General features: G+C 39.2%; 1 protein-coding gene across 1 annotated transcript in view; it reads right to left on the reverse strand.

Moving 5' to 3' along the window:
- The window catches only part of ERO1B (endoplasmic reticulum oxidoreductase 1 beta), a 47,409-nt gene that overhangs the window by 11,879 nt on the left and 22,536 nt on the right, over positions 1-12,994 (reverse strand). Inside the window, exons 6-11 of the mRNA XM_025213820.1 lie at positions 12,085-12,167; positions 9,632-9,705; positions 7,147-7,267; positions 7,006-7,052; positions 4,387-4,398; positions 1,709-1,735 (exon numbers count right to left, since the gene is read on the reverse strand). Coding sequence (XP_025069605.1) covers positions 1,709-1,735; positions 4,387-4,398; positions 7,006-7,052; positions 7,147-7,267; positions 9,632-9,705; positions 12,085-12,167 — 364 coding nt within the window. The remainder of the gene's footprint in view (positions 1-1,708; positions 1,736-4,386; positions 4,399-7,005; positions 7,053-7,146; positions 7,268-9,631; positions 9,706-12,084; positions 12,168-12,994) is intronic.

The following is a 12,994-nucleotide window of genomic DNA, read 5'->3' on the forward strand; positions in this document are numbered from 1 at the left end:
TGCCTGGAAGCTGAGCAGATCAAGCAGCACAGCAAAGTCTATGCCTGCTTCTCACACTGAGAACCAATCTGTGTGCATACGATACTATGTTAACCTACATATTGCATATGATTACAACACACGAAACAACATTGTGCATAAGCTCGCAAATTGCAAGTGAGGAGCGCATCCATCTACCCTATGCACTACTGCCCTAGCACTGTTTCTCTATGGCTGAATATGCCTGCACCACTTGGGGATGCTCAAGTCGCACTAAACATATTGACACAACCCTAGATGATATACACAGAATTATAAACAGGTTACCTAAAACCCACCTCTGTTCCCTGCCTATACATATTATCTGGCAGAGTGTCCTTTTAAAATCAGAAGGAAAGTAGCAGGCAACATTGACCAGCAGGTGCAAGAATCAGGTGACCAACACTATATGGACATCAACCAGTGCACTGCGGTCTCTCATCAAGAAATAGCTTTTTGTCTTCTACCCTACCACATCATTGACCACATTACCAGAATCAGCAGAACTAGCCTCTGGCAAAAAGATGGGAGAAACTAGGTGAGAAAGCTGTTGAATGGAGCCAGCAAGGAATTAGCATTTGTTGTCAACTACAGATGGCATACATGGCGGAGCCTGAACAGATTGAGAACGGGTCTCAGAAGATGCAACTTTATCATGAAGTCTGGGGGCCTCTAGGCAACCAACCAAGAGAAGCAAACCATGGATCATCTCCTGAGATAACATGTAGTACCACAATATATCCCACAAGATTTGGAAAAAGATTTGACCTGTGCAGAATATTGGAAATAGACCATATAGAAAGGCCTGATAAAGACAAGGACACTGGGAACAGAGTGAGAAGCAGGAGGGAAGCAGCTGGCAGCTGCTTCTCTTGTCCCCTCCCAGTTTATGGGAAGCATGGGAGTAGCTGCCCCCATCCAGATCAGGATGACCCCAGTATCTGGAAGGCAAGGGAGCCTCTCCCTTGGATCCACTCCTCTTAGTCACAAGGAAGATTTAAGCCAGGGGAAATGTGTGCAGTCATTCAGTCTCCCAGAAGCAATTTCTACCTTATAGTTATATTAATTCTGGAACTGCCATTTTTGTACTGGGAGAAAATGCTTGAAAGTCTGCACACTTTTAATGTCTAGTGGGAGAGGGGCCTGGTAGAAACTGAAAGTCTTTACATGGCCACAGATGCGGAAGAGTAGCTTACATGGTTCAGGCCACCTGAGAATGACCTAAAGGTCAACCCTAAATATTAATGTCTCTCCTCTTAGAAGAAAAGAGCATCTTTAAGAGGAATTTAAAGAAGATGATTTTATTCAGTTACATCTAACTTAAAGAGGTTATTCATAAACCTTTATGCCAGCCAGCTGACTAAATAGTATTCATATAATTTATCAGGACATTGTTATCTCCATTACCAAATCCTATTCCCTAGCAACAAATTTGTTTTCCTGTTGAGTTGTCTGTAATATGAAAGTGAATACTAGTATTCCAATGTCTTAATGTCTTTGTAAAGATGCAGAATTTCATACACATCCTACAAACACTGGTTTATGAAAAGACAATTATTGCTTTGGAATTAACATCTATATTGTGGCACCCACTAAGCATATGGTGAAACTGGAAGAGCCAAGCAGCACTGTTATATGCTTTTTTAAAATGCAAAAAAGTATTCAATTTTGGTATTGGGTTGACTTTTACCTTCTAGCCAAGTATAGAAGCCTTCACCTGTAAACACAAAATATTATGTTAAAATCTGTAAGGATTCATAAATCTAACACTTTGTTTAATGCGACTATTTACTTTAGTTATTCAAATCACAAGACATTAAAATACTGAAATAACTTAAAAAGCAATAGCTTCCATTACTGTAGTCCTAACAAGCAGCATAGCTTTTGATACCGTCTCCCACAACATTCTCAGGCAAGCTAAGGAAGTACAGGTTAGATGAACGGACTGCAAGGTGGAGAGAAATCTGGCTGGAGCAGACTCAGAGAGTGGCAATCAATGGCTCAATGTCTAGTTGGCAGCCGGTATCAAGTGGAGTGCCCCAGGGATTGGTCCTGGGGCTGGTTTTGTTCAATATCTTCATCAATGATCTGGAAGATAACATGGAGTGTACCCTCAGCAAGTTTGCAGGTGACACTAAGCAGAGGGGAGTAGCAGATATACTGGAGGGTAGAGCTAGGATTCAGAGTGACCTAGATAAAATTGGAGGATTGGACCAAAAGGAATCTCATGAGGTTCAACAAGCACAAGTGCGAAGTCCCGCACTTAGGATGGAACAATCACCAGTGCAGGCTGGGGGCTGACTGGGCAGGCAGCAGCTCTACAGAAAAGGACCTAGGGTTTACAGTGGACAGTAAGCTGAATATGAGCCACCAGAGTGCCCTGGTTGCCAAGAAGGCCAACAGTATACTGGGCTGCATTGGTAGGTGGGTTGCCAGCAGGGCAAGGGAGGTTATTCCCCTCTATTCAGCACCGGTGAGGCCACATCTGGAGTACTGTGTCCAGTTTTGGGCGCCCCACTATAGAAAGTATGTGGACCAATTGGAGAGAGTCCGGCAGAGGGCAACAAAAATGGTGAGGGGGCTGGGGGACATGACATGAGGAGAGGCAGAGGAAACTGGGCTTATTTAGTCTAGAGAAGAGAGGACTGAGAGGGGATTTAATAGCAGCCTTCAACTACCTAAAGCAGGGTTCAAAAGAGGATTAAGCTAAACTGTTCTCAGTGGTGGCAGATGACAGCAGAACAAGGAGCAATTGTCTCAAGTTGCAGCAAAGGAAGTTTAAGTTAGATATTAGGAAGAAGTTCCTCACTAGGAGGGTAGTAAAACACTGGAACAGGTTACCTAGAGACGTGGTGGTGGAATCTCCATCCCCAGAGGTTTTTAAGACTCAACTAGATAAAGCTTTGGCTGGGATGATCTAATTGGGGATAGTCATATTTTGAGCAGGGGATTGGACTAGATAACCTCCTAAAATCCCTCCCAACCTTAATTTTATGTGATTCAATGATTAATTCTGTTGATTATTGTAGCTTTTTAAACTAGAAATGAGATTTTTTTTCCCCAAGAAAGAGATAGTACTTTGAAATAAGACCATAGCACTCAGGACTTGCTTTAAAAACTTTTGTTTGTTACCTTTTGTAATATAAGAATTATACCAGTAAAAAAAATAATTTAAAAAAAGCAGAGATAAATAATTAAAATCCAAAGAGGCAAAATTATAGATGTACTTGGAATTTGCAGAATTCTCTATACAGGGGAGTGCATTAGAAGGAAAAATACAGAACAACATCTTTAAAAAAGTAAAAAAAACCAAAAAAAAACTAGTTGATGACAATATACTGAACTTATTTATCCATTTACAAGTAGACTTAGAAGTGTTATTCATTCTGAGGACACTGACATATCCAGAACAAAATCAAAACATTAAAAACAAATCATTTCTATTCAGTCTTCCATATTATTCCAGTAAAAGGTTCTTTAAAGTGCTCATGGCTATAGCTGGTCCAAAATCTCAAAATTAGGCTTGGAATGATAGTAACTTCTTGTTGCAGGAATGTTTTCTGTTACTAATTTAAGGTACTGGCAGGCATTTCTGTGTACCAGTATCCCACAGTCCTTTGCTCCAATAGCTGGCCCAGCAGCAAGCTGTCAGGGCATGGTGCTCCTTCCCATTTCCACAGATGAACTAATAGGCAAGACCAAGAAGGTCTCTCAGGATGGCACAGCCAGCTCCCATGACCATGCCCCCTGCCCAGTATTCAGAGGGCAAGAGGGGCAGAAGCCCCATGCTGCCACTGTGGCTGCTAAACCACAGACTCTTGTCTGTGCTCTAACAACCACTGGAGAAGATCCACAGCTAGAAAAACAGATCAGAGTCAAGACCCCAATTCCTGCAAAGCAGGCAGCAGCAACCAGAGCTGTGCCCCACCCCACAGGAAGCCAGCAAACAGACTGTTGATGTGGGGATGGCAGCAATGACCAAAATGAAAGGTATTTATTCACAAAGCTGCCCACAATGACACCTAGATCTTTTTCCTGTGTTGTGTGATTACATTTAATTTAGAAATAAGCCATTCCTTACTGTAAAATTAATCTTAATGCCCCCAAAACAGAGCACGCTGACACACTATATTAGAATCCCTTCTTTTCTTCCTCTTGCTTTTTGCATAATTTCTTAGGTTATTTTACAAATATTCTTATGGAGCGAGTCAGTAATGTATAATTCTCTTTTGCTTCCTTTCTCTGTACTTGAAGGAGCCCCCCAAGATGAAATAATTTCTTTGGAGAGAGAAAAATGCATGCACTTAAGTGAATAATCAGAAACACTGGACTTTACTGAATTATTATAGAGATTATAAAACAACTTACCATCATCTTCTCCTAGAAGAAAGAAAATAAATGTAAATAAAAAATACAGCATTTAAAAAAAAAAGCTGCTTTCACTCAGTAAGGGGACACTTTAATGTAGGAAATACTTCTGATTCATTCATCAAGCATCAAGACAATTTTTCTTTTATACAGAAAACTTAGGTCTAAAACAGGGTACATTAAAGGAATTTTAGTTGTAAGGGCACAACTACACACATTTCTACATTATATGCTTTATCTTAAGGCATGGAAATTCTGGGCAAGTTTCTATGGTCAATTAGAAAGGAGATCAGGTAAGATAAGCAGCCTTTCTTGACCTTCTGGACAGTACTTTAAAATTCACAGGTAACAGATGAAGTATAAAAACAACATATATACTACAATTCTCAAATATGCTCAACAATTTGCTAATCTCTGGAACGCTCATCTTTGAGGTCAACATCAGATTTTTTAAATCGGACTCTAAAATACTACGCTTGAACAGAGAAAGATTCCTGTGTCTATGCATGCAGTATGTAGGAACACATTGTGCCATTAGCTTTTAAAACAGGATTCTTGGTTGAATTCAACAGTCACTGCTTTTTAAAACTGAACATCTGACAAAGTTTTGGCATGGTTCTACATACTGATAAATGCATCTTAGCTTTTCATGTTGTATAGCTTTTTTGAATTAATCAATTCTAAATCTTATACTAATTCCATTTTATTTAGAATTGAATAATAATGTTAGTAGAAATAGCATATACTTTATGCTACTATTTAAACTTTCATCTTTAAGAAGACCCTTTCCTTGTGGAACCCGTCTTCCAATAACATTAAGAAGATGCTATTAACATAGAAGGAAAAAAAAAAAAAAAATCACATTGCGTTGTACTGGCCCATAAACACTGAGGTGACAAAACTAAGTTTCAACCACCTCCTCATTTTGCTCCCTGCCCTCAAGGATTTTTTAGTATGCTCCTGGAAAGATTTTTCTAACTCTTATGGGGTGAGGAATGAAGAATCTATGATTAGGTATGATTCAGAAAACAAACAGTTATATATGCACTTTAATTTACTCATACAGAGTTTCATTGACTGTTGGGATTATTTAGCTGGAAAAAAAGGGTAAGCACATGTAACCAGGGAGAATCAAAGCTATTTTAAAAAAATAAGATTAGAATTGGTTTCTTTCAATGCCATGATCTTGCTTCTGCCTGTCACAACCCAATTAACTTGTGCCCATGCCACTGAGCAAGAGATACCATTCAAATCATCTTCATTTGACTATTAAGGGTTAAAAGACTTCCCTGCCAAGAAATTCCTTGAAACAAAACGCTGGTGGTGTACTACAGATTTATTTCAGGTCAGCTGAAATAAAATATTAGGGGAAACTATATATAATTGGTCCAAAAATAAGCATAAGCTCCTCACACGTAGCACACACGTAACAGGTAGAGAAACCTAACCCACTACCTTGTAACTTGAGGAGACAAAGAGCTGCCACCTGCCAAAAATTAAAGATTCCATATAACGGTTTACGATTGGGCATCTCTGTCAAACACCTCTGCCTATAAATAGTTTAACGGTTTCCGCCCAAGGCGGAGAGCTCTGGGGATCTCACAGGAAACACCTGTGCTTGTCACCAGAGAATTGGGAAATTGATCAATTCCCAATCGATCACCCCGTCAGCGTAAAATATTGACGTACTTGCAAGCGCGACCGTCCGTTTTTCGGCGCCATGTCCGTCATTATCTCGTCGTAACCTAACTGCGTGCGTGTCCTCGACTCTGTAACCGAAGTTATATCCGCATATTTGATTCTGTAACCAAAGCTGTAACGGAACGAAGGCTCGCCTGCGTCGTCCATCACTATCTAGGCGACGTAAGTAAACAAACTCCTGTAACCTACACACGTCTGTGCCTGGTTAATTCCACTCCATCCATCACTACCCGCCTGCCAAGTTCTAAATCTAAACACTCCGGTGTGAGTCAGGCGGCTGCCGGCTGCTGCTCTGATTCACGACACTGCCAACTAGTTTGTATTTCTACATAGTAAAATAAGACAGAATATGCGGCAAGGTACTCCTTAGAGACAAACTGTTTCAGAGGCCACCTTGTCTTATATTTAGTGGACAAGATGATTTAGCTGGTGTAAATCATGAACAGAAAACAGGTTTTTCATGCAGAGCCAAATTTTGCAGGCATTTAGCTGTGGCCCTGCCTCTTGGTGCTGATCGAAAGAAGGGCCCTGGCAGCTCTACCCCTCACCTCTGATTGGTGGAGAGCTCCTTCACTCAGTTTACCTCACTGCTGCTTTTCTTTTCTTTTTTTTTTTGCGGTTGTGTTCATGGGAAATAGTAGCCGATGTCAGATTTCCTGGTGATCACGGCAATCGTGGACAACACTTTTGTGGTTTCCGCAAACCCATGAGTCAAGTAGGTCCCTACCTATATTTTGCCTGCTTTCAGATTAGCATGCCTTACCAGTGACGGAAGAGGATGTTAACAGACATACCTACAGTATAAAGTATTAATTTAAATACTCTGTAATGGAAAAAGACACTGTATTGTACCAAAAACGATTTGAAGATTTTTTTTGTTTTTTTTAGCAAGCATAAAAATATAGTTAAGGAACCTACCCCTGCTAGGTGCCAGTGGATTTAAAGGACGATAGACAGATCGAGGCCTGAAAAAAGAATAAAACAGAATAAAACTTATTTTTTTGTAAGAAAGGATGTTATTTTTCAGTTATAAACCACCTTCCCACTTTTCCCAGTTACTTGAAGCAGTTTTCTTCATAGATGCTGTTCCACACTCTCCATGCAGAAGGCCCTTTGTATCCAGTATAACGTTCTGGATTCAGCAGCAAATCCACATATTGGGCATCTGGAGATCTCTCATCTAAATAGGAAACTCTTTGTTACATATTCTAATTAATCACTTTAAAAGGCCTTTGTTTCACAAAAAGCAATTATACAGTACTAAGTAAAAGTGAGATGACTTACGTAATATAATTTTGATCTCCAATATGATTTTAATGCCATCACACACATCCTATATGTAATGTGCAGTGACAAAATAAATGGAAACATTAAATAGAAGATAGAATAAAATCAACGCAGTTTCTTGTGCTATCCTCATCACCATAGCATTTTTGTACTTACCAATATGACAGCATTGTCATGTGCTTATTCTCCGTCATCCTCATGCCAAGGGAAGTATTTTGGGCCCCATCACATGTTATATTTGTGGTATGATTAATGTGTTTGCACCATAAATTACAAATGGCGTACATTCAGCCAATTTGAGCCATAATTGGCAAACCAGCTACAAAGATATTCCACATAAAGTAAAACAACTTTGTGGCTGGTTTATATGGCACACCTTAAAAATGAACACATGGTATGTGTTGTGTTCCCCATGTGGGCTGCCTCACCTGTGCCAACAGTCAGATGAATGTTGGCATCAGACCCAGATCTGGAAGCAGACCCAGGGCTGTCCAGCTGATGTCAACAATGATTGTCAGCACTGGAGAGCACCAGGTTTCCAGGTAGAATGAAGTTCATGCCTAGAGTCCAGGCTAGATCCATCTCCTGCCTGATCTGCAGGGCAGCCCCATAGTGATGCAATTGGGATTGGATAATGAATTGTCCCAAACAAGAACACACTGTGTTTTTGGAATGGGGCATATAATTACTCCGATACGAACTGTGCCATTATTTTAACATCTGCCAGGGGCCCACATGTGCAAATACAGTGCTTTGTTTAGACTGTTTGACTGTTTTCTTTTAAACATTTATAAATGAGAAAGGCAGGGTTGAAAACATGCACCTTGCATTTGATGAAGTTTGTGGTGCAATTTTACAAGTTCTCATTCCTGTGGGTGCACATTCTACAGCCTTGAGTTACTTTAAATATAGGCCCAAGCCTGAAAGCTGTTTCACCTGTTTAATGTGTCACACAATACCTGTATGTGAGTAGTCCCACTGATTTTTACCTACTTAGAAGTTAAGCAGATTTTTAAACAACAACATTAGTACTAAAACAAACAAACAAACAAACAAAAATCAAAAAACCCCAAGCCCTGAGTTTTTCAAATTGTTTCCAAAATGTGAAAACACTCTGGAGGAAACTTGAATACTTTCTGAAAGTTCTAACTAACCTTATAAGATGTTTCTCTCAAATTGTATGTTAGCTAAAAGGAACTTGATATTTTTTAAAGACATTTTAGTCTAAGTTTTTTTTCCCTTTTTTAAATATTAAATTTACCATTTTGCTAACCAGGATTAATTTCCAGTGCATTTGAGAATGCTCCCTTTCTTTAACTAGGAAAAGCTGTATATTGAAGTTCATTAAGTAATTTCCCTTAGTCCTCGCAGAAACTGGTTTTAGCTAATTTAAGGATTATTTTTTAAGAGTCATAACAATAACATTTCACAAAAGTTAAACATTTTACTAATGCTCTAACATTAATCCAATGATATTTTTCCAAAAAACCATTTGCTTTTTAGGTCAGTGAAAACTGGAAAGATCACATAAAAATAAGATGCGATTGGCCACGCCAAAAGCTGCAAAAAAGTTTTTTTTTTTTTTTTTTAAATCTAGTAATTAATGTCTAATACACTTAAATAAAAAGCCAATTAATGTTGCTGAGCACTTACTCTCATACTCCTAAAGAGAGCTGAAAAAGTGGAAAGTGAAAGCTGTTTCAGCAATGAAAGAAAATGCTACTAAATAAAGTGAAGAGTCACTTCAGAAGTTGTTAAATAATAGCAAGGGGCAAAAGGGAAACAGTCAGTAAAATAGAGCCATCTTGAGAAATTGAGCAGTAAAGAAGTGCACAGCAGCTGAAGTGGTTGTAGAAAGAGAGCAAATGCTTGTCCAGGAGGTAGGTTCTAGCACTCCTGTACTAGTAGAAAGAATCGCAAAACATTTTAAATATTGTCCCACCCAGTTTCTTCCTTTCCTTTTTGAAACACAGGCTTCCTGCCTGTTATTAGTAAGTGCCGCACATCAATCAGTATTTCGAGGCTGATGCCTTCTATTAATGCAATATTTAGAGCTCGGAGTGACAAGTTCTGATATCTTATTTTTACCATTCAATATAATATTAAAGTTAATCTTTCTTTCAGTAGTTATTTGCACAATACCTTTCCATTTGTTTAGTAAGTTAATATAAAGTAAATATGTTCACTAAAAATCTGACTTCAGTTGATTTAAAAAAAACCCAAAAACAACAAAAAACCTGAAGTTTCTACCATTTACCATCAAGTTCACAAAAATGGTCCTGTGAATCATCATATCTTGCCCAATCAATGAAAGCCTCTTTACTTTGGTTACTGAAGGAGGGAGGAAAAAAAAAAAAAAAGAGAGAGAGAAAGAGAAACAAACACTGAATTTCATTTGACTTAAAATATTCGATTTTAAACATATACATGAATAATGTCAAAATTAACACTGATAAACCAAGTACATTAGATATAGAAAATTGACATTAATTTTCATACTATTTCTGGAATTAAAATTTTTAAACAACTGTAGATGTGGTTCAACATATTAATGGGCTATTTGGTCATTAGTTGTTAATTAACATAAACCCTACAATACATGAACAAGAACTTTATTACATACTGCTGAGCAGAATGGGGGCAACCTTTTTGGCAGGAGCACCACAAATCAGCCCCATTCTCCCACACGGTGCCAATCCAATCCCTTCCTTTGCCCAATTTCCGATTTTTCCGTTCCCTGCCAAGTGCTCCATCTGATCTGCTTTTTACTCCCTGCCCTTTCTCCTCCCCAATCTGTCATGTGTCACACAGAGGTACCTGGGCCACTTGTGCCACAGGTTGGCCATTCACCCTTGCTGTAGCGAAAACTCTGCAAAACAAAAACAAGTCTCTGCCTTGGAAGTCTGCTTCATATTCTGTATTATTAGGGACCTACTCAATTCAGGATTTTGTGGAAACCGCAAAAAAAAAAAAATAAATAAATAAAATCACGCATTGTCTGCAAAATGAGAAAAAAAGAACTTACTAAAAATAAAATGCTGGCTTCCTAGTGGGAACCAGCATACTAACAGCCACTGTGGCCTGGCCTGGCAGCTTGCCAGGTGGGGAGGAAGCTGATGTCATGAAGTGGAGCAGCCAAGATGGCAGCCACTCCCTTCTCCTTCGATTGGCTTAGAGAACTGCTGATCATGAGGCCAGTGTCGAGGGGCAGGGCTACTGCAGCCCTTCAGCCAGAGGTGTGGGGTGGCCCTGCCATGATAAGCCCACAAAAGTGGCAGCCAGCCCCACGATCTGCCTGCGAAATCGACCACCTGTCTCCTTGATTTTGGTAGGTTCCTTATATATTATAGTTAGAAAACACTGTCAATTTTCTACATGTCAGTATAAATGATTGTATGTATAAAATTTTTTTTTTTTAAGTAACAGAACTTAAAACACTTCCTTAACCCTTGCTCACAAAACATGTAGTATTTTTAGTTCTTAATCCTTTTCACCCAAAATGTAAGCCACTTATTACCGAATTTCAAGACCGTCACTAATAATCTATCGCACAGTAAAAAAAAAACCCTACGTACCTTGAAAATAAAGGAAACAATTTTAGAGGTATTTGTTTATTCAGGTGAATTCTACTAACTGTCCATTGAAGAATCAAAGCACTTTCAGTAATCAAAACTGATATTCACACAAAGTTGTAAGCGCCTGATCCAACAGCCTAAACACCAATCTAATCCCTGCCCCAAGGAGTGAGGGGGGAGGATCCTTCTAATAAGTCTGGGGAGATGTATCCTGCTCTGAAGTTCAAAGTAACTGAGCAAACAGGGAAGCCACAGAGGGTAGCTGCAAACTAAATCAGCTATAATGTTGCCCCGCCCCCTACAGACATGCACGCAGACACAGGGTGAGGGGAACCCATCTCCTCAACTTCATGCATACCACCTAGGCAGACTTTGTGCTTTCTGCAGCCCCGGGTACCACTTCACCTTGCTGGCTTCAGTCCAAACTTGGTGTGGGGTGGGGAAGGATCCTGGTTAAGCAGAAGGCTAGTTCTGATTTACTCCGAAAGGTGTAGAGGTCTTTAAATGTAACCTACCTCTTCCATAACTGTCTTTTAAAGAGATTCTTCAGTGCTTTACAGGAAAAAAAAAGTATGACAAAAGTATATTCTGAAGCTACCTGCCACTTCCTTGCCTGACACTGGCCATTTCCAACCCACCAGGAGCTCTCTGTCAGAAGTAAACCAACTGTGCACATCACATCGAGAATGATGTACTCAGGCCTTCAAGACTACAGTAAGGGTGACTTTTGCCTATGAAAGATGCAACACATTTCCCTCCACACATTTTAAAATTGGCATCAGCAAGTATTTCCTCCCTTCCATATTACAGATCAGATCCTTCCCAGGACACAGGTCAGGGAGGAAAATCTAGTTCTCTTGTTCTTTCCTGAACTCTGGTATGCTTCATACTGATTATAGCGAATACAATATTGCAACAAAGAAAAATTATCTAAAATTATATTGTGCCCTTTTCTTGGCTTCAAGGTATCGTACAACCCCATTCCCCGAGCACAAACACAATAAGCTATACACGCTAGCTTACCCCAAAACTGAGCTAGGTTAATTCTATCTGCTGTTAAGGAAAGTTTACCAAACTCTGGTATAAATGAACTTCTGTCCTTCATTTGTACTATTTTACTTTAAGCACAGCTTACCTTAATGTACTGTTCACTGCTCCTAGTTTGTTAGCTTGTTCACAGTCTTCCAACTCTTTGGTGTTATTTGCTGCTTTTGAGTACTGTAAGAAAAGTTATATTCAGTATAAATTCACATAAACTAAAATGCCCTTCACCATACCCTATTCCTCAGGAAAGTTGTAATTCTGTGATAAACAGAAGTTTGCTGCAATGGAAAAAAAAAAAAAAAACACACACACAGCCTCTGAGGATGGCTCCACTGACTCCATTTCACTCCGCATATTAATTATGACAGAAAATTAAAATCATATATATTAGAAGCTAGAATGGTATTTATAGTCTCAAACATTTCAGATATTAATTTGGGTTTTTATAAGGCAGCCTGAAAAATTATTCAAAGTATTATAGCTGTATGTACGTATGTATGTATAATTCCTGAATTAAGAGCATCACATGTAAATACACAGGGCTCAGATCCTTCTGAAATTAGAAGAAAAACTTATGTTCTCTCATGTTCTCATATTTCACTTGATCCTCACTATGCTTTTACTTATTCAGTTTACTCTGTCCATTTTAAGGACTGTCCAACAACTCCATACATTTGGAATACAATTTGAGATGTATACAGATTTTTGAAAAAGGTTACTCAGACCTGCTAGAATTCCACTCATATTTCTATTGTCTCATCATAAACTCAGGAGTGGAAGAGACTAGCTTAAATTAGAGATGCACTGATATATCCATGGCATATCAGATCAGCACCGATAAAAAGAAATTAACATCACTGGCCATCTGCTTATTTTGGCTGGTGTAGTCAATGATGTCACCGATAAATGCTGCATGCATGCATGCAGCCGCAGCATACACACAGCCAGGGATGCAGTCAGGTGGCTTGGAGAGCAGTGCCTGGCTGGTAAGTCTGCAGGGG

This window comes from Alligator sinensis, unplaced genomic scaffold (genome assembly GCF_000455745.1).
Source record: "Alligator sinensis unplaced genomic scaffold, ASM45574v1 scaffold93_2, whole genome shotgun sequence".
Lineage (NCBI taxonomy): Eukaryota > Metazoa > Chordata > Crocodylia > Alligatoridae > Alligator > Alligator sinensis.